This window comes from Arvicanthis niloticus, chromosome 15 (genome assembly GCF_011762505.2).
Source record: "Arvicanthis niloticus isolate mArvNil1 chromosome 15, mArvNil1.pat.X, whole genome shotgun sequence".
Classification (NCBI taxonomy): Eukaryota; Metazoa; Chordata; class Mammalia; order Rodentia; family Muridae; genus Arvicanthis; species Arvicanthis niloticus.
In genome coordinates, this window is record NC_047672.1 from 24,491,833 (window position 1) to 24,516,145 (window position 24,313).

At 46.0% G+C, this 24,313-nt stretch overlaps 1 protein-coding gene and 1 non-coding gene across 6 annotated transcripts in view; both read right to left on the reverse strand.

Moving 5' to 3' along the window:
* The window catches only part of Tbxas1 (thromboxane A synthase 1), a 169,292-nt gene that overhangs the window by 32,097 nt on the left and 112,882 nt on the right, over positions 1 to 24,313 (reverse strand). For all 5 annotated transcript variants that reach the window (XM_076913512.1, XM_076913513.1, XM_076913511.1 and 2 more), the window contains one exon: positions 23,114 to 23,428. In XM_076913512.1, the coding sequence (XP_076769627.1) occupies positions 23,114 to 23,428 (315 nt within the window). The remainder of the gene's footprint in view (positions 1 to 23,113; positions 23,429 to 24,313) is intronic.
* Trnag-ucc (transfer RNA glycine (anticodon UCC)) lies at positions 9,657 to 9,728 on the reverse strand. Its single transcript has one exon. It is a non-coding gene; the product is annotated as a tRNA-Gly (tRNA).

Below are 24,313 nucleotides of genomic sequence, written 5' to 3' on the forward strand. Positions count from 1 at the left end.
GGCTTCTATGAGGTAACTTTAGGAACAGGCTCCTGGAGAGTAGGCCAACTAGCATCTTGAGTAGAGGACCATTTAGTTGCCCTGCACACAGGGAAAGGTACAATTGTATGAGGGGAAGTAAGGTTATGGATGATGAATAGTCCATAGGATGCCCGTGATGCTCCAGACACTGTGCTGGGCATTGAGGATTCTGGGACAGCTGCCTCCTGACATGGAGCTTCCAGCCTAGGGAAGATGATTTGCATCCCATCAGCAAGTGTAAAGGTAAAGCACAAGGTGTTTTAAAAGGAGGATTTGAGGGCAACATGTGAGAATTGATCATGAAAAAAAAAAAATACAAGAATACCCAAAAGACTTAATTCAGGGAGAAAAGAAAGGGAAGTGCCATTTTCACTCACTGTATCTTACATGTATGGGGCTTCTCATGATACAGGGTCACAGCAATTACTATGAACTTAGATAAATTCAGTGGTGACTTGATAATGGGTCAGTGAGGGGGCTACCCTGGCCTTTTAGAAATGAGTATCCTGAAAGCATCCTTCAGCTCTGCATCACACCTTCCCATCCAGGGCCTCTGCATGTTCTACACCCAGAGGGGCGCGGATGGGCAGTGGACATGAGGCCTTGCTATTTGGGGAGAGATCAGCAATGCCAGAAACGCACAGGCCGCCCCTCTTTAGAGGGGTTTGACCGAGAGTGGGAGGATGTTGGCCACAAGCTGCCCATTCTCCATCCCCAGGTAGAGGGGCAGTTTCTTATTTCTGCTATAGTAGGCAGGAATGGACTGGACAATCTCCTGGAGAGACCTAGGTGAGGGTTCTGGAACCACAGTGACTGGTATCCACCCATGCTCTCTGATTTGAGCATTGCTTTGTTGGCCTCTGGAAGAAAACCATGTCCTGGGAAAATAGGATGTCAGAGGTGAACTTAACAGGAGAGTGGGAAAGTTTCCAGCAAAAAGGAAGCTATAACTTTCAGTGGCAGGGGAGGGACCCTGGTTGTTCTCTCTCTCTCTCTCTCTCTCTCTCTCTCTCTCTCTCTCTCTCTCTCTGTCTCTCTCTCTTTTAGTCTCTCTGTCTCTGTCTGTCTGTCTGTCTGTCTGTCTCTCTCTCTCTCTTTCTCTGTCTCTTTTAGTCTCTCTGTCTCTGTCTGTCTGTCTGTCTGTCTGTCTGTCTCTCTCTCTCTCTCTGTGTGTGTGTGTGTGTGTGTGTGTGTGTGTGTGTGTGTGTGTGTGTATAATACCAGAGATCAATGACAGAACAGCAGGGACACATGTAAAGGACATGTGCCTGAGTCTTTGAGATGGCTTTGAGGTAGGAATAGCATGATGTGACAGTGAGATCAGAAGTCTGGGAGGCACCAGGCTCTGTGCTCAGCACTTCCCATGTTAGCCAATTCCCTGGGGCTTTGCAGCTTGAAGAGCAGATAACATTACTGTCCCCTTTAACAGGTGAGGACACAGGCTCAAGGCGGATCTGTATTGTCCTCAGTATGAGTGGTCTGGCTGGATAAGGGGCCTTTCAGCAGGGAGTTAGGACTCAGAGCTTGGCATCACAGGCTGGGTGAGGGTGACACTGGTGACAGACTGGGGGACTCACAGAATGCAGGCTGAGTATCCATGTCAGCTTGCTGGGTGTAGGTTGCTGGCCAATGGGGCTTTGTGGCAGCTCAAGAAGCAGATGCCAGGGCTGAGAGGGCCAGAGTGGAAAGTGTTTCCTGCAGGATGGAAGGAGAGGGCCAACCTGCCTCTCTCTGTACACTGGTCACCGAGCTAATAAAAACATCCGAAGGAAAATTGGGTTTGGATCTTGTGGTCGAGATGGCAGTTACTGCTGAGGCATGGAAAAGTGCTCAGGAAACAAGGGTTTCCTTGGGACTCGCCTGGCACAACCAAAAAGAAAATGCACATGAAATGGAGAGCCCACGAAGAAATTCCAGGGAATTCCCGAGGAGCCGGTAAGATTTAAGAGGATTCTGTGTGGGGATAGAAAGAAAATACATAGCACGTGTGGGCATCTCTTAGCTCGCTGGCTTTTCAACTAAGAGTTGCTCAGCATAAGAGTTGGAGAAGGCTAAATTGTAGATTTGCATCACAACCTCAAGGAAAATGTCTGGAGCCTCTGAGTCTCTACATTCTAGACTCTAAAGGGGAATCATGGTTACTGCGTAGGTGGTGCTACCTGCACCACCATGTAGGAGTTTCTAGTACTCCATTTGCCTCATGCCATCGACAGTGACAGTCCTAGCAGGACTATAGGGAAGACTCACTGTCAAGCTCTGCTGAGGCATAGAGACAGTGAGACAGGATTATCTGTAAGATGCTGAAGACAGAATGGCCAGAACCAGGATAAATGAGATTTAATGCTGCTGAAATTAAGTAGATGCCACAGCCTATGAGGTAACCAACTTAGACGTGTGCAAAGTTTGGAAATGTAAGGAGATGACATTTGAGATGACATGATAAGCCAGTCTCGTCCCAGTAGTGTAAGAGATAAAGGGGGCAACAGACGGTCCTCGAGTGTGCATGTCAACTCAAAGACCAGGCTAGGAAGAGGAGGGAGTGAGACTTAAAACCCAGGCTCAGGAGTTGGGAGTCTGAAGCTTTAGCCCCTGCGTTGTCACAGGTGAGCACATTTCGGAAAGTCTTAACTGGTCTGACAAAAGCAGATTCATGCATGCACGAGTATGCATGTGTGTGTGTGTGTGTGTGTGCTTGTGTATATGTGTGTCCTGCACCTGTCAATGCAGAGAACAGAGGAGGACATCTGATATCTTGCCTAATTCATCTGAGGCAGGGTCTCTCACTGAACCCAGAGTGAGGCTGGCAACGATCCGGTCTCAGTGAGTCTTCCATCTCTGTGCCCACAGAACTGGGGTTACAGTGCACTGCAAGTGGGTGCTGGGATCCAAACCCATGACCTCATGCTTACACAAAAGCTCTCTTACTCTCTGAGCTATCTCTCTACCTCATGGATTCTTTATGAATCTCTTCATTCACTTTCCTGGATGGTGACCCTATACATTCAGGGTTTTTCAAAACTGGGGCCGTGATCCTTTAGGGATCTATGAATTCAATTTTAGGGGTGAAGACCAACTTTTAGAATGAGGTAGTAGGCAGGCATGATGGTACACACTTGTACTCCTGTCACAAGGAGATGACAGTGGAGTAGAGTCAGGAGGATTGCTCAAATTTAAGGTCATCCTGATCTTACATAGTCAATTCTAGAACAGCCAGGAATGTATAGATATATTCTGTCTCAAGCAAAACTAAATACGGCTGAACCACGGCATAAAAATACAAAACCTAATTAAATGAATAAATAAGTGAATAAATGCAGGACACACACACACAAACATACACATGGATATATACATGCATATATACATATACACATACACACACAATACACACATGTGCACACACATACACACATATACACACACACTTACACACACACACACAAACACACACAGCAACCAGAGTCCCGCCCCATCATCACCGCCACTGCAGGTCATGCCCTCATTTTTATATCCTGGTGTTCCCAGGTATGTTCACATATCTTGTTTGCCTCAGTTTCCCCTTTTGCACTGGGGCCCCTGTATAGTTGGATTATTTAACTCTGTTAGTGTTTCTCAGAGGACCAGCATCCCTCATAGTATAAAGGGACAAGATCCCTGAGGCAGGCATTATCCCTGGTGATAGTCCTTCTGCCCTGGGAGCAAAGACTCCAGGGCTAAGCCATCTCTGAAGCTAAAGCAGACTTCCCCAATTAAGAATAGACACAGAAGCACCCAGAGCTGTAAATATCAGAATACAACACCTACATTTTTAAAGTATAAGTATATCTCAAATGCCAAATGAGATATACTAAAAAAAAAAAAAAAAAATTAGTTTTTGCTCATCTGGGATTCAAATTTAAACAGATACCTGTATTTTATTTGGCAGCTTTAAGTAATAAACAGAGCAAACAGGGGGAAATTTAGAAGATTAAGACTTTAAAATGCCTCCAACTAAAAAACTTTGTGCTTTAATATGATCATAAATTAACAGCTGTATTGCATTATGCAAATTTATGTTAAGTTATTCGCTCTCTGTCATCACGCCCCAGTAAAAATTGTATATATGACATTTAGGGGAAAATGACATCTCCTGATATGGGTTTTGTTCTGCATTTTGCCACAGCTGACTACCTGTGCTTGGTCACTGCAGCCTGTAAGTGATTCACAGAGTTCCTTCTTGTCTAGGACCCTGGAGGATGGTCCCAGGAGTGGTGGTTTCTGTGGCTGTCAGGAGATTTGTACTTCTGCCCCTTTGCCCAAGAGTAGTGCCTCCTGGCAGTGAGCACCTGTGCTCAAGGAGTGTACCAGGAGGAGGGGCTTTATCTGTAATCGCTGTCACTCTGTCTCCTGGGGCAGTCACACACAAGGAGAAAGACATCTCTGGTCTGATGTCCTACTACTTGGCTCATTTAATGTTCAAGTAGACATAGGTGTATGTCGTGAGCTGTCCTTAGACAGGTGCACTTGAGTGGCTGATGTAGAGACGTCACCTTCCTGTAGAGACGTCACCTTCCTGAATAATAATTACTTAATTAATTAAAATAGCCCACTATTTTATTTCTTTCCTTTTTCTTCCTTTCCATTTATTTATTTATATTTGCTTATTTGTTTATTTCCTTGAGACAGATACCCTTTTCGGACAGCCTAGGCTGGATTTGAATTAGTTCTGTAGCCGAAGGCTTTGAATCCTAATGCCTGTATTTCCTGGTACTAGGATTATAGGTGTGCACCTACCCTTGGATGACTGCTCCTTAAGGTTGTGGCACTGCTGGTGGAGGAGGTGCCCATTTCTGTTCTTGAAGGGAGGGTCAAGCCTTGCAAAGGTTACATGACCTCTGTTAACCTGGTACCAAGTAAAGCTTGGAAGCCAGGAAGCCAGATGGCTTTCAGGAGATCTCAGAATGCCAGACCTGGCTTGGAAGATGGCCATTGGCAGAAATACGGTACAGGGAGGAAGGCGGATAAGGGAGCCTGGAATGATCTGGAGCTGAAAGCAGTGATGTTGAAGAGGCACTACTAGGCTTCTTGTGGGTGCTGAAGCATGCCACCCTACAGACACAGCCATCACTGTTCTAAAGATGTCTGGGCTCAGAAGGACACAAGGGCTCCACTGGTTTTTAGAGAGGATACTGGTTCCTCAAGCTCCACAGACAAGTGAGCGTGGGCCGTGGGCCAGGAAACTGCAACACTGTGTGATTCTGGCCATCTCCTAATGTCCTTTCCCTATTTCCTTATTTACAAAGCAAAGGTACATAACTCAGTAGTCGAGTGTCTGCCTCACGTGTGAAGTCCTGAATTCAATTCCCAGTAGCGCATGCATGCACACACGTGTTCACACAAGTGTGCATGTATCTGAAGGAGGATTAGAGTGATGATTTATGGTTTTCAGCTTGAATCATCACCTGCTCAACTATCACTGACTACTGCTGAGCACCCAGGTCTCGCTATGATGAGGTGGACAAGCATAGGGAATAGTTTAGCGTACTGAGACTCCGCTTGGTTTGGGCATCTCTCTCCTAACAGTCCATTTTATAATCTGTCAGGCTGGGTGTGCACCTTACCTCAAACAATGGCATAAGTTCCTCTTCCCCTTGACAAGGATCAAAACCTTCTCTCTTATGAGCAATTTCTACTAGAATGTATTTGTGTCTAGAAGGCGGCGGGCCCGATGTGGTTTACACTGCTGTTGAGTGCATGCATAGTCAAACAAATTGTATCCTCTGAGTGAACATTAGAGAGACTTCCCTACTTATCATCTATAACTATACATACTTAGGCACACATATGATTCAAATCATCATGGGAAGGGACACAACAAGCAAAGATTTACCAGATCATCCTTCTCTTAAACCCCATAGGAGGAAGTCTCAAACAGTAAGAAGGCCCCTTGAGTTCCCTCATGGTATGGTCGGCGTCACTCCTGACACTGTGAATCTTTCTGATCTGCTCCATTGCGATGCTACTTTCCTTGCTACTTTGCAATCTCTCTGTGTGTGCATCTTTATTTCAGTTCTTTGATTAAGATGCCGAGAACCTGGCAACAGCTGGCCCAGACCCTGACCACTGGAACCCATGATAGACCCTGCACTGGTAGGGAGACAGTCATGCCTACCCCAGGGGGAAACAAGCTGAAGAGGCTTCTACCTGTGAGAAGGTGTGCAAGTGGGTTGGTGGGGTCGAAGGCAAGGGAAAGAGGGGATGAGATGGGAAACACCTAAGGTAGGAGTCTCTAGCCTTTCTGAAGTGGTGAAAGCAGATACGTTCCAGGGGGTGGAGTCTGTGGCTTTCTTGGTCACAGGGCTGTGACAGCTGAAAAGGTAAGAGGGTCTAAGGCTTGAGCATGGACCAAGAGGAAGGTGCAAGTGTGAACTCAAGATGCCTCACCAGCAAGGACAGACTACACTCATGGACCACTTCCGGCTAGGCTGGCCCACATGCAGATGAATGATGGGATCTGAAGGAGGCTTGAATCAGCAAAACCTTTGAACTTTGACTAGAAGGTCAGGAGCAGGATGGGGCAGGGTGATATTCACACTCCTTCCTCAGAACTTCGGGGGAAAAGCAAGGATGGAAAAGGTCACAGACTGCTGCAGAAAGGCCAGACCCAGACTGGGTTTGTTTAACTAAATTAGGGTCTGTGTCAGACCAGCACTTCCCAAAACTCCAGGCAAACACTATGGGCCCTGTTAAGTAGGCTTTAAGGAAACATTTGAGGATGAGAAGAAAGATGCAGCCAGATATCAGGATATCTGACAGGCTTGATGCATATATCATCCCCAGGGGAGGAAACTGTCTGAAGCCCCGGGACAGGTTGAATAGGGGGATTCTTGATAGAGCAGATTTTACATAGGAATAAAAGCTAATAATACATGGAAGTATCTATAGAGATTAATTTAAGAGACCCAAGGGCAGACAAGGAGAATGCAAATCTACCAAATGTAAATAAGAACCTGTTTCCCCTTGGTTTAGGCTTGTTTTTAAAGCTCTATTTATTCTCTCTCTCTCTCTCTCTCTCTCTCTCTCTCTCTCTCTCTCTCTCTCTCTCTCTCTCTCTGTGTATGTGTATGTGTGTATGTGTGTATGTGTGTGTGTGCATGAGTGTATAGGCACCAAGTGTGTAGATGGCCTTGGAAGCATTGGACCCCCTGTGGCAGGCAATTGTGAGCTACTTGACTTAAGTGTGGGTAACAGCTGATCCATTTCTCCAGCCCCACTTTTCTTTCTTTTGCTGGATTTTTTTTTTTTTTAAATCTTGTTTGATTAGTTTATTAATTATTCTTAAACTAAATTTATTCTTTTACTGATAAAGACAAATGCATCTTAACTTATTGATGGTTCCTTGTTGACAAATAAAAAGTGATCTTTTTGCTCTTTTTTTTTGGGGGGGGGATGGGTTTGGTTGTATAGCTCTAGCTTTCCTAGAACTCACTATGTAGACCAGGCTGGCCTCAACTCACAAAGATCCGCCTGCCTCTATCTCCTGAGTGCTGGTATTAAAGGTGTATGCCACCCACCACCTGGAAAAAAATGTTTTGTGTTGTTTTGGTTTTTTTTCTAATATTGTCCTTTGAGACTTGGTGGTGGCAGAAAGGGAACATCCTGGGCAGAGGAGGAATCAACTCTGAGAACTCTCCAACACCCTGTCCAAACTTGGCTGCTACAGTGGTAACAGAACAGAGATCATATGTGCACCTGACTGCATGTCTCTCACTTTTGACATCTCCTCTCATGGAGCAATCTCCCCAGACTTAGTGGCTATTCCCAAGATGGCACCGTGGGATTTAGGTGCTGTTTGACCTGGGTTCAGATTTAGTCTCTGTCTCTAACTTAGTTTAGTTACTTCATTCCAAGCCTGTGTTTCATTGTAGTCTTTAAAATGAAGTAAAAACCTAGTATTGGTTGTTAGAAGTACCTGGTCCCTGTGCTATGGAACGAGAGAACTTCCATTAGATGCTTCTAGGAGGCTTCATTTTACCCAGGAGTTTTGGTTATCAGGGTCGGTTTCTTTAGAGCAGGGTCAGATTTATTTAGCACATAAAAGTGATTATGAATAATTATAGTACTCCGTAAATGTTTGCTGTTGCGCAGGAGGTAAGAACCATCATTAGTATCTTCAGGGCTACAAATCTCTCATTTGCAGCTAAGCTAGGGACTCATCAAGTGAGATTTACAACAAGAGGTACAAGGATGAGAGAGTAGGAGAGAGACCAAGAGCCCGCTCACCCCTCTACCCCACACTGAAACACCTTGTCATCACTCTCAGCTGGGGTGGAGACCGGAGGTGGGACACGGCTTCATTTGTCTTGATGATAAGAGGGAGAAACTGGGCTTCATGGTCTTGGAGTTGGTCACAGATTAGGTGACCACTTGGCCTTGGGTTTGGTGTGATTTTGTGAGAGACTTTTGGAGAGTCATCCACCCACCCTCTCAGGACAACCGTCTCTAAGGCCTTGTGGGACTGGAGAGACAAACTGCATGTGACCATCACACGGTCTCAGAAAGCCTGCTACTTCCCACAAACCTGACCAGCAGCTTTTCTAAAATGCCATGAGCAGTTCCAGTTACCAAAGGGTGTTTAGAAAATCATTCCTGTCTTTGACAGTGGCTTCAGGTCAGATCCTAGATCTTTTGGAACAGACTCCTCACAGCACTTTGGCAACAGGTCTTTACGTTGGCTGTTGCATCTTACATTTCCCCCATGGAGCCTTTCAGAAGCCCAGGACTAAGTCAGAAGTAGATTCCCAACCACTGCCATTTTTATAGCTTTTGAGGATATAGCTGTCGAGGAAGTTTTTGGCTGTTCTGTCATCTGGATTTGCATACAGGGCCCACATGGTACAGGAGTAGGGAAAAGTCTGCCCAGTGCTGGGAGCTGCAAGCTGTCTGAAGTCAGATTGTACCTTGTTGAATGGCTATGTAGATATTGTGTTAGTTTCCGTAAAAAAATGACTTGAAGGAAGAAGGAGTTATTTTGGCTCATGGTTTCAGAGCCTTTGGTCCACGATTTATGGGCTCTGTGGCTTCCTCTCTGATATGGTAAGATACAACATGGTGGCAGAGCATGGGAGGGCATAGCAGAGGAAAGGCACAGGTAGCCAGAAAGCAGAACAAGAGGAGGAGCTGATCAAATGAACGTTCTCAATGACATGCTTCCTTCAAATAGCTTTCACTTTCGACTATCTGTTAGTATTCTGTCTAAACTCCACCTCCCCAGTTACCTGGCAACAGCCAGGTATGCTCCTCCCCACAGTTACCTGGCAGCCGCCAGGTAGGCCTGGTCCACTATAAAAGGGGCTGCTTGCCCCCTCCTTGCTCTCTTACTCTCTTCCTCTTCCTCTTATTCTCTTATTCTCTTATTCTCTTACTCTCTTACTCTCTTACTCTCTCTCTTACCCTCTTGCCTCTCTGTCCCCTCCCCACCTCCCTCTCTCTCCACGTGGTCATGGCCGGCCTCTCTTTTCTCTTATCTCTTCCACCTTCCTCTCCCCACCTTTGCCCTATCCCCTGAATAAATCTCCTCCCCTTTGGAACCACGTGGTCTGGAGTGGTCTGTTCTGAGCTACTGTCGGACTTTTTCTTAAAATAACTAGCATTGGTGCGTTGGCCAGGAATTGAACCCGGGTCAACTGCTTGGAAGGCAGCTATGCTCACCACTATACCACCAACGCTCATGGTCCAAACACCGTTCAATAGCATTATCAACTGGAAAGCAAACCTTCAGTACATAAAAACTCTCGGGGACCACTTCATTGCCAAACCACAACAAACACCAGGTCTTGGTTTGCTCTGGTCAGAGAATCTCGAGACTTGGTAAGGTCTGGAGGTCCTGTGTCCTTTTGTGTAGAAAGATGTGGAACACAGTCTCATAGTTCTGTTCTTCCCTTCCCAACCATCTTCCAAACCTTCTCTACACTGAGCTGAAAGAGCACTCAACCACAATCAAGGGCAGGCTGGATAGTGAGAGCATCCAGTGGCCTCTGACTGGTACCCAGGAGGGAGAATGGAGAGGGCTTCCTGTAGAGCAGTGTAATGATGGGAGAAGGGTGGGTCTCAGGGGTTAGGGGTCAATGTGGCTGCAAGTCAAGTGTCTCTTGTATATATTTAATAAGTTTAGCAACAAACACAGTGAAATTCAACTGTAGAACAAAGTTCCTGAGCGACAGATCTCAAAGAAAAGGTAGAGAACAGCCAGAGAACTTTCTATTAAAAAAAATGAGCCAATATCATTCACAAAAGAAAGAAAGGGGGCCCACAAGATAGATCATCAGGTTAAGATGCTTGACACACCCAGTGATGCCCCAACCCTGAGCCTACACCACGTAAATGTAGAAGAAATAGACACTACAAAGATAACAACAACATGGATAACCAAGAAAGGCTTCGGGCAGAGTGCCTGCTGAGGTAGAAAGCAGCCCCGGGACTGAGATCTCAGCTTCCACTATTCTTTATATGGGTATATGTGAAACATCCAGGGACCTATGGTCAGGAGGGTGAAGCTGCCTGTGTACTGTTCATTTCATACCATTACAAGGCACTCAAAAAGACAATCTAGAAGCTCAGAGAGTGGATCCCGGTGATAGGAAAAGTCATAATAATCCTAGAACATTACCTGGTGCAGAGAACCAGGATGACAGGTCCAAGACTGACAGGTCAGAGATGGTGCTGGTGGAAAGGCTGATGAAAGGTCGGGCTCCCTTGCCACAGATGAGCATAGGCAGGGCTGCCCTTACCAACCGGATAACTGGCACTTTCACCATTCTATGAAACCGAGACACACACAGCTCCAAGCTCCAGCCTGGAATGCTGTCCTGAAAGGCCCTCTTTTCCAGTTACAGCCACCACTGTCTACTCAGTCAACATGAACAGCAGACAGTGTTGATAAGCATACTTGGTACAAGTCAGGCGATGGAAGCCAGGGTCCTTCCCAATGTAACCCTTATCTTTGGATGCTGTCTGTCCTCTATGCCACGCCAAGTCTTTTAAAAACCATGTAATCAAATGCTGACCACTGTGCTACTGGTAAGGTATTTGGCCCATAGTGTTAGCATCTACATGACATTAAATAAAGGACATGACCTTGAATCGGGTGGTTGAACCGTATCCATTCAGTCCAGGGCAGAAGACTGAACATTGCTGTTTCCTGGAGAAGCAAGCCCGTCTCCAGACGGCAGCGTCAACTCCTTATGAGTTTCTCACTGCCAGCCTGCCCTACAGACTTTAGACTTGCCAGCCCCCACACTGCATGAGCCAACTCCTTAAAATAAACCTCACTCTCTTCTTGGTTCTCTCTCTCTCTCTCTTTCTCTCTCTATCTGGAGCTCTTCGTTCCCTGCCAATGACATGGGCACTGTGACAGCTCTGACTTTATGAAGTTCTTGTGAGGACCAGGGTAAATGCTTGTTTGTAAAGGAAGGAGCGTGGGTCTTCCTGAAAACATTCAATGTCATTGTTACTGACAGCAGAGAAGGCATCCATTCCAATCCCTCAATAAAAGACAATCAAAAATAGATAAGGAAACTGAGGCACAGAACAGGTGGTAGCAGCTAATGTGTATGTTGTTGATACTGTTAAAATATCACACACATGTTAACTCAGTCTGTGCAACAACCCATGAGCTATAGAATGTGCCTATCCCCATTTTACAGAGAGGAAAACCAAGAAACAAAAAGGTGTATCAGTGACCCTTGCCACAGATTGTTGATGGCCATTCAGTGTCTTCCATGTTCTGTGGGAATGTGAGACCAGTACCTGGGTCTCCGGGCATAGAAGACAAGCTCTTTGCTCTGGTCTAGCTTGGTGAAATGTGTCTGTGGTACTCAACTCAACAACTCAAGCTTCTTCACCCTATTGCCAGCAGAGAGTCCTAGAGAGATGCAATGCGGCCCTGAGACAGGTAGGACACAAACCTGTGCCTGATAGGAGGAAGGGCCGGGATCCTAAGCTGTGCATTTTCAGGAAAAAGTAGTTTGTTTTTAAAGGAGCCATGACTATAGAACCTCTCTCTCTCTCTCTCTCTCTCTCTCTCTCTCTCTCTCTCTCTCTCTCTCTCTCTCTCTCTCTCCCTCCCTCCCTCCCTCCCCCTTTCTCTTTCTTTCTCTCTCTCATTTTTGTTTTTGTTGTTGTTTGGCTCAATTTTTGAGTATTTTGAGACAAGTTCTTAATTGTTTATTCCAGGGTAGCTTCAAATTCAAGGTCCTCCTGCTATAAAATCTGGAGTACTAGGGTTCCAGGTGTGCACCCCCAGTCCGGGGCCATCTCACCTCTTTGTCAGCCACTGGAGATAAGTGACTCATCTGTTTCAACTCCTTGCCTGCCTCTGAGAAGGTATGGAGTTGGTATTTCCCTTCTAGTCCTAACTGACTAATTATGGTATGTAGGAGAGGAAGTCACCTACATACCAGAGCCTGGGTGGCTCTCTACCCATTCTAGTTCATAGCCAGGGGGAAATGTGTTCCCTTCTCACTCCATAACAAGAATCCCTTGGCAGGGGGTCTGTGGCACGCTCCCCCATAGCTCCTGCCCCAGTTTGGTCCCAGCAGGAGGAGGCCAGTGGAGCTTAATTACATTCTTCCTATAGGGAACATTCGAGAAATGAGCCTTTGAAAAACAACTCGTGCTACCAAAAGGAGGGGTGGGGGCGGGGGAATCAAATTAAGCAAGCGAGGAACAGTCTCCTGGTGTTCTAGATGCCCAATCTAAATATTTAAAAGTAAAAGACAGATTTCTAAATGCTCCGCTTCACAAACCTTCCACGCTGCCTTTCACTGGAGAGTCACGAATCCCCTCAGATCTGGAATATGCATAGGCCTGGACGGGCAGGCTTTTCTAGTCTCTGTTGTCACACATGCCATGTTCAGTTACCAAACATCTGAGACAGACAACACCACAACACAAAGCATAACACTACTTACAGCCCTGGGGTGGAACAGACTTACAGAAAGTCTGTAACACAAACGCTTTGGAAAGGCCCCTCTCATTCTGTGGTGATTTCCCAGTTCCTCCCCTCTTGGGTCTAAGGCATTAGAGGAGTGGCCAGAGTCCCAGAGGAACCCCAGGCCAATGTTATAAACTTTCTAGCTTCTAGGGAACACTCATATTTTAGAAGGAAGTCCCTTGTTCTGGAGCCACCATGCCTGACCATATAACCTCCTGTCAGAAACCTGTGTGTATTCTCTCATCATTCTCCTGGGTATCTGACTGCTCCAGACAATCAAGGTTCCTCTCCTTTTCTTGTTCTAAAGGTTCTAGCCATCACCTGGTAGATCTGTGAGATACCCTACAAAAGCCCATGAGAGCACAGTCGTTTGATGGTGTTGATACCACCTTGTGTATCCTCTTCAGCCTACATTTACTCCCTCAGTGATGACCTGTCAACTCCTTCCTCCCAGGAAGCAGTAACCCACTGGTTTTACTCCCTGCTGACCATATCTCAGATGTGCACTCAGCTCTGCCTCCAGTTAGAGAAGGAGGGTACTGCATCCATGCCTGACACACCTTTCAGCATCTGTATCTCACAGGCCAGGTATATATCAGGTGCTTTTCTGAGACCTGGTTGAGCCAATGGGCCTGGCAGATGTGGTTTCTATTCTCATGGGGCTGGCATCTTACCAGGGCTTGATTTGGGTGCTCCTGCCAGAGACATACAGGTTAATAGTAGATAATATGTCGAGATAAAATGGTGGCAATCTGAGTCCTAGTGGTGGCATTCTGAGTCTAGAAGTGGGTTGAAAGGAGGCCTTTTAAGGATTGTGGGTTTTCAAATTCCCATCAGACTGTGCTATTTGGAAACGTCTGTGTAAAACAACATTTGTCAAAGGTGTCCAGGGAAGTCAAAACATTAAGTTTCCATTTACTCTTTTATCTCAAAAGCTAACTGTAAAGAACAAAGTCTATTCTTTTGTCACGCACAATAATTAAACAAAAGAACCACTTAGTTCAAATCTAATTTAAGGCCAAGTAGACCAGTGGAGGGAACACTGAGCTCCGCTGCGGGTTTACCTTGCTCAGGTTAATTTGTAATTCCTGCTTTTCTGGTTTGCTGTGAACTGACTCTACATCTCATATGCTTAGCAAAGCCCAGATCCTCTAGAGCCCAAGATATTGAATATAAAACACTCTAAGTTGCCAAGGGAAAGGCTCACATCCAGGCTGACTGGTGTGTTGCAGTCCTTGGAGGGCCATCTGGATACAGGTCACTTCTCTCTGGGCTCTGCAGGGATACAACAGGGGTGGGGTAGGGAGAACTTGGAGATTTCATTGCTAGACATCGAAAGAGTGAGTGTGACACTTGCTGAGGTTGGGCAGCTCGAGGAAGCTGCTCCTAAATCCTCCCTGCCCTGATTCAACCTGCCTATCTTGCTTACCTCAGAGTTGTCTAGAATCCCTTGACGGCTGAGACCTCTAGTGGGCAGTGAGCCTGGAGGTGAGGCAGGGGGATCTGGATCTCTCTGGATCTGGGGAACAGAGCTAGAACAGGAGTGAAGAGGGAAAAGGAAGGAGAGCAGATGGTACTGAGGACATCGAAGGGGAAGGGAAAGGAGCTACAGCAGGGTGGAGGAGGTGGGCAGGGGAGGCACATAGTCAGGGGTACAGCTGTCTCTGTGAAGCTGGAGGAAAATCACAGTCTGGGTGGGTCGGTTTTCTCAGGGGTCATTGTGGGGGTTGGCACTGGACATCAGTAGTGATATGAAGGACTTTGGAGCCTTGGATAGTAACAGGGAGAGGAGAGGCTGTGACCATTTACAGCCCAGATGGGCCCTGAGAGGTGCCATCTGCCCTTCCCTTCTGTTTGTGTAAAAGCCATGGGGTTAGTGTCTCTGGTACCTGGTCCAAGTTTACTGGCCACTCTGCTCTGGGGACTCACAAGTGGTCCATGTAGAGTATCTGTTGTCAGTTTTCCCTCCAGAAACTATCTTGTTGGCAGCAGGGTCCACAGATCACAATTTCTAAGAGCTTCAGGCATACTACCAGAGAGGCCCCACTTCACAGGTGTGAAGACTCCCTGCCCAACACTCATCCTTAGGGTGCTACATCCTTGAGTCAGAAACTCCCAGAAAGACAGGAGACTGGGCGAATTGATGTTCACTTCTGAGCAACCCCTCACTGAGACTCCCTTTCCTCAAGTGACAAAAGAAAACGAGTTTAGAAGTTCCCTTTGTCAACAACACTTTGGGCAGGCAACCAAGACTGCCGGGCACATCAATTAATTTCTAGGAGAGCTTCAAGCCCGGACAGAGCTCCCAGCCTGAGGGGAACAGCACAGTGGGTGCATGTTGGATGTGACAGGTGTCCAGTTTATACAAGCACACCGCATCTCTCTCACCATCTTTGTCTGCTTTGAGCATGGCTTTAAATCAACCAGAAGCACGCTCTCACTTCCCATCAGAGAACTACTTAAGGAGACAAGAAGACTGTAGGATAAATTTAGGACTAACGGATTTCCAAGATGTGTTAGGATGGAATGAGTCCCAAAATACTCTATCTCCCATCCATAAAATGACTGGCATCATCATTGGAATAATCTAGAAATCATTAAAATTTATCCACAAAAGGCAAGGCACTGTAGAGCTTTGAGGCCTTCGTTATCATTAGGAATAAATACACAGTGAGTCCACGCACATCACAGCAGGAGTGGGATTTACAGTGGAAGGGCCTGGCTCTTACCATGTCTGCTGCTGACAGTCAACATCAGAATCTAGAGTTCCCTGGAAACTGTAAGGAGTGCAGATGCTCGGGCCCCACTCCAGATCAGCCCAACAGGAATCTGCAGCTTAGCTCCATAGTTCCTATGTGTGTGTTAAATTGTGTGTGCGCCTGTGTGTGCACATGAGTGCATACATGTGTATACACATGTGTATGTGTGCTTATGTGCATATGCTTGTGCATGTGTGCACATGTGTACACGTGTGTGTTTGTGTGTGTGTGTGTGTGTGTGTGTGTGTGTGAGAAGAGGCCAGAAATTGACATTTGTACTGTCCTCTGTTGTTCTCTCTTCTCTTTCTTGTCTGGCCTGGAACTTACCAGGTAGGCCAGGCTAGTCTCAAACTCAGAGATCTCTGCCTGCCTCTGTCTCCTAAGTGCTGGATTAAAGGTATACACCACCACGCCAGCTCTTTCTTATTTTTTTGAGACAAGGTCTCTTATTGAACCTAGAGCTAAACCATCTGGGTAAGATTATCTAGCCAGCAGGTCCAGAAACTCTCTGTCTTTGCCTTCCCCGTACTAGATTATAAACATCTACTACTCTATCTGCTTTTTTACATGGGTGCTAGGAATCTAAACCCAGGTCCTCCTTCCATGACAGATATTTTACTAGCTGAGCCATCTCACCAGTCCCATATATTTTTAGCCTTTGGCTAGTGCCACACCCTGGGCCTGCTTCATACTGCTCCAAACCTGGCTCTTATTTTTATGTCTGGAAATCAGGGTGTTCTTGCGTCTACATAGTTGCTCTGTGTTCAGATGCATTGTTGGGAGATCTAAGGGAGAGGGGGCAGTTCTGCAGAACCATGGCGACTGTTGGCTTGGTGTGGAGCTGACAGGGAGCACCCAAGCTCACTCAGAATTCCATCGGGCTTGGACGAGGGGAAGAACTCGGGCTGACTGAGAACCCCATTCCCAATTTCAGCCCCATCCTCCTTCCTGTGTGAACCTGTATGTGATCCTAGCTGGGAGACTTCCCCAAACCCCGTAGTGAGGACAAATTTATGATAGGCTATCCAAATAGTTTCCAACCCAATGTTCCCCCGTGACAAAAGGACGCGTGTATTTATGAAATAGCTGCTTTCGGCTAAGGGTTATTTTATTTTTATAACCGTGGGATATGTTTGGCTCTTTGAGATCCTCTGGATGCTTCAAGGAGCAAATTCTCAACCTTTCTGGAACTAAGCAGCATGAACTAATCAGCTGAAGAAAGCAGCACGGAATGGTCTTTGATCCTTAGGAGAAGTAGGGAGAGGAAGATGTGTTTTAATTAGATCTTTATTATGTGACAAAGTGGCTGTTGGAGAGCTCTGGGGAGTTGATTGTCCTTCTAAGTCCTGACTGTGTTCAAACTACCCTGAGCAGAGGCTGTATATCAGTGTCGTCCAGTTTGTGATAAATTTATAACTAGGTTCTGCAGAGTAGATTTATATCAACAATTAAGCAGAAGGAAAATGGCCCATAAATTTTGGCTGGCACGGTCTGGCACCAAAGAGGAGGCAGGAAAATGGTTTAGCCAGATCAAAAGTCAAGAATTTCAACCGGATGTGCTAAAGCTATAGCAAAAACAGTATGAAGGAAAGAATTGTATTTTTTTTTCTCTCTCATTCTTTAAAAAGTATGTATTGGAGCATACAGTGACACAGCCTCATATCAAAGGCCTTTACAAATGGGATAAGCCTTCCCCTGATCCTTTGTGACTAGCCTAACAGATGCACCCACTCTTCGTCTGACCAAGACGACATGCAGGAAAGATGAGTTCTCCAAAGGTCCCAGTGATTTGAGAAGGACAACACTGTGGTCCGAATATTCAGCTACCAGAGTTTATGTCTCGGTTTGGTTGCTCATTTTATATGTGAATGCTACGAGAAGGTGGAACTTTTGAGAAAATAGGCTTAGACAAGGTCACGAGGCAATGACTGAATGTATGCCAAAGAAGCTGAGGGGCTAGGAAGTGGCTCAGCTGGTGAAGTGCTCACAGTGTGAAGATCTGCATGTGGAAGCTTGGCTTTCATGTGGAAAGCTGGGGTCAGGGGTGTGTATGTGCATGTATGTATGTGTGTGTGTACATGTGTGTGTGCCTGTGTGTATTTGTGTGCATATGTGTGTATGTATATATGTGTATATGTATAATGTATATATATAATGTATATATAATATGTGTGTATATACATATATATGTATATACATATGTGTGTATATACATATATATACACATATATACACACACATATATGTATATATATGTATATACACACACATACACACATACACAGACAAACATACATAAAACCAAAAGGAAAGGAGCAAAGACCAAGCTAGCAAGCTTGCTATCTCATCATGTGATATTCTCTGACATGTCATGGAGCAACAAGAAAGTCCCTGCTACCTGACCAGCAGACTCTGGTACCTTCTAGAAAGGTAGTAAATGAAAGCCTCTCTCTCTCTCTCTCTCTAACTTGTCTATTTTCGAATCTTCTGTTACAGCCAAAACACTGGAAGAAATTATGTGTGCTTTAGAGAGACGCCTAGAGACAAGGCCTGTCAGGCAGATTATAACTGTTATAGTTATACTAGAATAGAAGCCTGCTCCCTGAAAGGAAAGAGGCAGCCGAAGCCAAATGGGTCAGAGTGGACAACGGGAGATGGAACATGGCTAGGCAGAAGCAAGGGCTGAAAAGCATGTAGTGATTCCCAACAATGGGGCATGCATTATGTTGTTTTTGTTAAAAGTGAAACTTTTGAACTCTTGGCTTTCATGGCAGATGTATCACTTCCTGATTGGTGAAGGTTACACGATGATAACCCGCTAGCCTGGGCTTCGCTGTAAGCAGTAGGGAGCATCAAGTATCCCTGTGGACGTCACAGGAAGCAGCCACATCATTTATAAGAAATTCCCTGTTGGATTCACAGTCCTGATTTCATAAAGCTGAGCTCAGAATTTCTGGGGGAAGGAAAGCATGGTCCCCTAAAGGAAAATTAGAAAGTGGGAATTTCTAATTTGAGGGCCATGGATTCTATGCCCACAGCCAGACAAGCTATTTTTTGGCTTTCCAGAAGTCATTCACCCCACTTCCAGGGACAGGGACTGAGGGATCTACTTTCCCACCCACTGAAAGTCTAAGAGAAAGAGATGAGGCCCACTTTCTTTAAAGACAGAGATGGATCAGTGACCCAGGCCCAAGACAACTAGGACCCTGTGTGCTCGTTGTAAGTTGAGGGATCTATCCTTGAGGAAAAGTGAAACTTTTATGTGAGAATTTCAGAAAGAGAGCTGTCCTTCTCCACACAGGACTTAGCCTTACTGCCCGCTGCTCCTGTCTTCCTAATGTGGAGGTCAGAGGTCACTGTTGGAGGTGAAGCTCTGTATAAAGGGATTTAATGCTAGCTCATTGGGTCATCAGGCTAGAGAAGGGAACCTTACCACCTCACAGTCCCCCCAGGCAGGAGTCCCCCTACTGAAACTCTCAGGCAGGGGCTGGGGGCTTGGCTCATTCTGTAAAGTGCCTGCTGTAATAGCCATGGCCCTGACCTTGGATCCCTGACACCTATGTGTAAGCAAGGATGAAAGCCCAGATCCCAGAACCCATGTAACGCTGAGTGGGAGTAACACCTGTCTCTAATTGCCGAACTCAGACGGTGGAGATGGGGAATCCTCAGCGCGAGCTGGCACGTGAACACATATGCACGCATGCATGCCCACAGCACACACACACGTGAAGAAAAACAAAAGAGGATGTTTAAAGTATGAGGGAGGGAGAAGTGCTTCATGTACCTCATTTAATTCACACTGTTCAAAATCCAGGTGACACAGATATTCTGAAGCGATGGGAGAGAGTGAGTGTGTTAAGACTGCCCAGAGCTACTCAAGCCAAGAGACAGAGAGAGCATGGGGCTGGAGCTCTTGCATCAACAATTCCTGACAGGAGCCCACCTCTGGAGGTTGCCATGTCCTGGAGTCTACCTGGGTGAATTGTTGATGCTTATACTTATTTCTTTTGTCGGGGGGGGGTTGGGGTGGGGAGGGGCGCCATTGCTGCAGTATGGAAGCCAGGTGATAGTGTAAGAGTTGTTTTTCTTATTCTGCAGTATGAGTGGTTGGAGGGGACCAAGCTTGGCAGGAATTGCCCTTACCGCCTGGTCTTTCTCACCTGCCTATTGGGTGACCACTGCCTGCTGCAGTCTCATGTGACACAAGGCTTTTTTTGTTATTGTTATTGTTATTATTTTTGTTTTTATTACAAAGGAGGATAGTAGCTCGCTCCACATTCCCAAAAGGAAATTACTGAAGGGGAGATGGTGTGGGGAGAAGAAACTAGAGCCAGGACACAGACACTTGAGTGACAGGTCATCTAAGGAGGCCTGCTCTGTAGAGCTAGGCCAGAGCATCCTGGGCATAGGAGCATCTGCAGCCATGGAAGCTGGTGTTAACTGGCACTCAGGCGATATTTGTTGAATGGAAACCGGCAGGAAAGTTATAACAAATCATGCTTTACATGCAAATTTTCAGGAATATTTTCAGGGAAATACTTAATGTGTGAACAGCTAATCTGCATTTCCATGTCCTGACAGATGGCCCATATTAACAGAGTTCTGAGTCTAGTAAAAATAAATAAATAAATAAAAGGAGAAAGAGAGAAAAGGCAAAAACAAACCTTCCTGCAAGTATTCATTGAGTGGGGCCCACGAGCAGGACTGAACAGAGCAGTCTGCTTCCCAGTTATCTCATTTATGGTTTAAGAAAGGCAACCTGGACACATTCTCATCTGTCAAAGACTACCCCAAATACTGTCCAGAGCGAGAAAACAGCCCTCAGGCTGGCATGGGTGGAGTAGAACATTCTTTCTTGGGAGATAGTTCAGAATCCCAATTGTCTAATGCTGTATTCTCAAAATGAACCAGAGACTAACACCATCAGAACCTCTGGGATTGTTAATAAAAAATCCAGTACCTCTCCCTGCCCCACCCCCCACGTCTACATTTACAGAATCAGAACTTCTAGGGCCAAGACCCCGAAATCTGCCTTCCAGTCATCTCAGAGAGTTGAAAACATTCAACTGGCACAATCAGTCTGCATGCCCATGGGTCTCCCCAGTACTGGGGACACTGAGCCTTTGCTCCATGGGAGATGGCCTTTTGGGGAAAACAATACCTGCCCCCAGGCTCAGAGGCTGAAAGAGGCCAGAGTTTGGTGAGTTGGCATCACCTTCCTTGAGGTTAGGTCTAGTTCAGGCCATGGTAGAAGTGAGGGCATAGCATTGGATTTTGTATGGGAACATTTCTATGCCCACAGCTTCATACCCAGATAGTCCAGGTTGTAGCTGGTGAGCATGGCAGGCTCCCAGAGCGTTGTTGCTGTCCAGATATTACAACAGTCTAGAACTGATTGTGCATACTTTATATAGCCACAGAGGGGTTCTTTTTGGAAGGAATATTGCTTAATAGACTATTGGCCATTAACCCCCTCAGAGTGAAGATAATGACCCCACCTCTCGGTGCGTTTGCACCTCCCCTGAGTCTCTGTCATATGTAACACATCACAAGGCACCCTCCAGTTGTGTCTACACCCCCCTCTTCATTTGACTTGCCCTTTGGCTTGAGACTAAGAGCTGGCTTTCCTTAGTCGTCCTCAGGAAGGTATCTTCCCCAGTTTTCAGCCTCGGGACTTCAGCACACCTAATCTTGGGACTGGAGTCTTTGGGGCTTGGGCATATCGGTGTCCCCATGCCCTGACAACAATAATTGGCTCATGGTTGGACAAGGGATTCTGGTCAGTGACATCTGTGACTTTTAGTCATAGATCTTCTTTGGTGGTAAACAGTACAGAAGCTTGTGGTCCAAGACACCCTTGTCAGACTTTCTATGGCTTCCCAAGGACAGGATGGCTAAGCATGGGGTCAACAGAAGGAAACAGCCAAAAACTAAGGTCAGAGAAACTAAGGCACAAGGGTATCTTTGAGGCCCCACTAAATATTTTCCTGAAGTCCCATTCACTCTCAAACTGAGCAAGCTTTTGTACCTACACAAATGCTTGTTTTGCTAAAATCAGTTTGATTCAGGGTTTAGTTACTGGGTGCTAAATATGTCCTAAAAGATATACTAGGGTGTCGCCCATCATCCCTGACCTTCCCTTCTCCCCTGCTCCTCAACTGGAACCAAATATTAAATAACTACCAATAAAGCAGACTGAGACAGGTGGTAGGGTGATCTGGATTCATGGCTTGTTGGGACTCCATGCTTGAAGAATATTGATTAGTGGATCAATGTCAGTCCGGAGGAAACCCTGTCCTGTTCAACATTTTAATCAATGACTTGGATGAAATGTAAGGCATGGTTAGCAACTCTCGGATGACACTAGCTGCAGGGAATGCTAATATGACAGATGGCAGAATCAAGAGTCAAAATTATTTTGACTGCGTGGAAAAGTAATAAGGTGAAATACAAACTCTTGCACCCAGGCTCAAAAGATCAATCTGTATAAGCGGGGAACTGGGGATACCCAGCTTGGCAGCTGTCATAGTATCAAAGAACTTGAAGTTGACCACAGAGGCTCATGTTGGAGCAACTCGTCACAGTTCTTCAGGTTTCAAATATTTATAAAGTGACTTGGAGAAGAAGACTAACTTTACCTCTACTTCCCCAGTAGGTTATGTATATATTTAACTCTAATGCTTCCAATAGCAAAATCGGGCACATTCCAAAACTGTGACTATTGTGTAATGATATCAGAATGTAATGGACAAGATCCCATTGTGGGGATTTTTCTTATTCAAAGTGATTTAGGGCAGTGTAGCCTCTGGAGAAAACTACAGGGTGAGAGAACAGCCTAGCTCAAGGCAGGGGGCTACAGTCTACTAGAGGGGCTTCGCCTCCAAGGAGTACCCAGAATGCATCTGTGCTTGGGCTCCCTGGCCCATTCATTCTACCATCTTTTTCATGTGATTGGGCCTCCTCCTCTGCTCTTTCCTTCCTGCTTCATTGGGTTTCCTGTACTCACGCCTGCCTTCAGACTCAGTTTCCTTTGCTGACTCCCCTCTCCTGTCTTCCTCAGGGAGGCTGCCCCACAGTCAGATCATGTGATAGCCAGACCCCTTCTCTATGGCTGCCCTTTGACCCACAATTCCTTCCTGGGCCTCTGTAGGTGTCCAGAGCCAGTCTCACAAGCTCTTTATTTTCCTGTCATTCTGAACACCCTATTTTACCTGCTAGCCCAGAGAACTAGAGAAGGTAGGTGTGACCTTATTTTATCTTACAAACTTAGAACGTGATTTTGGCAAGTTATTAATCTGAAGCTCTACCAAATTCACTGCAATGTGGATGCCCGTGGACACCTGGACCCTACTGTACTCACGTGTTTCTCCATGAAGAGGTCCACCTCTTTCAGAAGCCTCTCCTGGCAGTCAGGGTGGGTGGCCAGCAGGTATGTGATGAAGGAGAGCATATTCCTGATGAACTCGTGGCCAACAATGAGGAATAGGGAGGCCTGGCCCACAATTTCATCCATGGTTAAAGGCTTGGATGTGGACGTAGGATGGCACCTTTGGGGTGGGTCCCCTGTGCACTCAGTAGAGGACAGGGCTTTTGTGACCATGTCAAAGCTTTCCACACCCACAGAGCTCATGGAAAGCCGGGCATCCAGCACCATCTGCAGGAAGTCTCTCCGCCTCTGAGGATGAGAGAAAAAGGATGTAACACATTAGAGTCATAGGATGAGGCTAGGGGACAGGATCGGGGCAGAAGCTCCTGTGTAGCTTCTGAACAGCTAAGTAGGAACAGGTCCCAGTCACTGTGTTATCTGAGATGGTGAGAGCCAGTGTCCACCTGAATGACAGCAGTGAGGGGCTGACTGATGTCCATGTGGAGAAATGAGGCTGTTCCCTTCTTTGCCATTATATAGACTTATGGAGCAATAGTGGGATTACTTAATATATGCAATGTGTAATGGTGAGAGTGGAGTCTTTCCATATCTATCACGTGTACATCATGTGTGTCTGGAATCCTCAAACTCTTCTTTTGCAGTTATTTACAGAATAGTCACACCTACCTGTGAATATAATCACCCTGCTGAGCTGGAGAACACCAGACTTAGTTCTCTTACCCATAATGGCTTGGGTGCCCAACCCCCCCCCCCTTTCCCTTCCCTTTCCTCCATCCTCCCCAGCCTCCAGTGACCACCTTTCTCTGTTTTTGAGTTTCAACATACCCAACAAGCATGTTGTGTTTGTTTTTCTGTTCCTGGCTTATTGCACTTAACATATTATCCTTTATTGTCTTAACTGTGTAGCTGAAAACCAACAGATTCCATTCTTTTATAGGGCCAAATAATATTCTTTCTTGTTTATGTACCATGCTCCCTTCATGTTTTCTGGATGAGGTCATCCCATACAGGCTGATTCTCTCCCCACTCCCCCGAAATACTGTGCTTAAAATAAAGCAAGTTTTAGAACTATAGACACAGTGGGATCTCATCCTTAGAAACAGTAAGTGTACCATCTAGAGAAGCGTGTGCATTCGTTCATGTGTAGTAAACATTTGTCAACCTATACTCAGC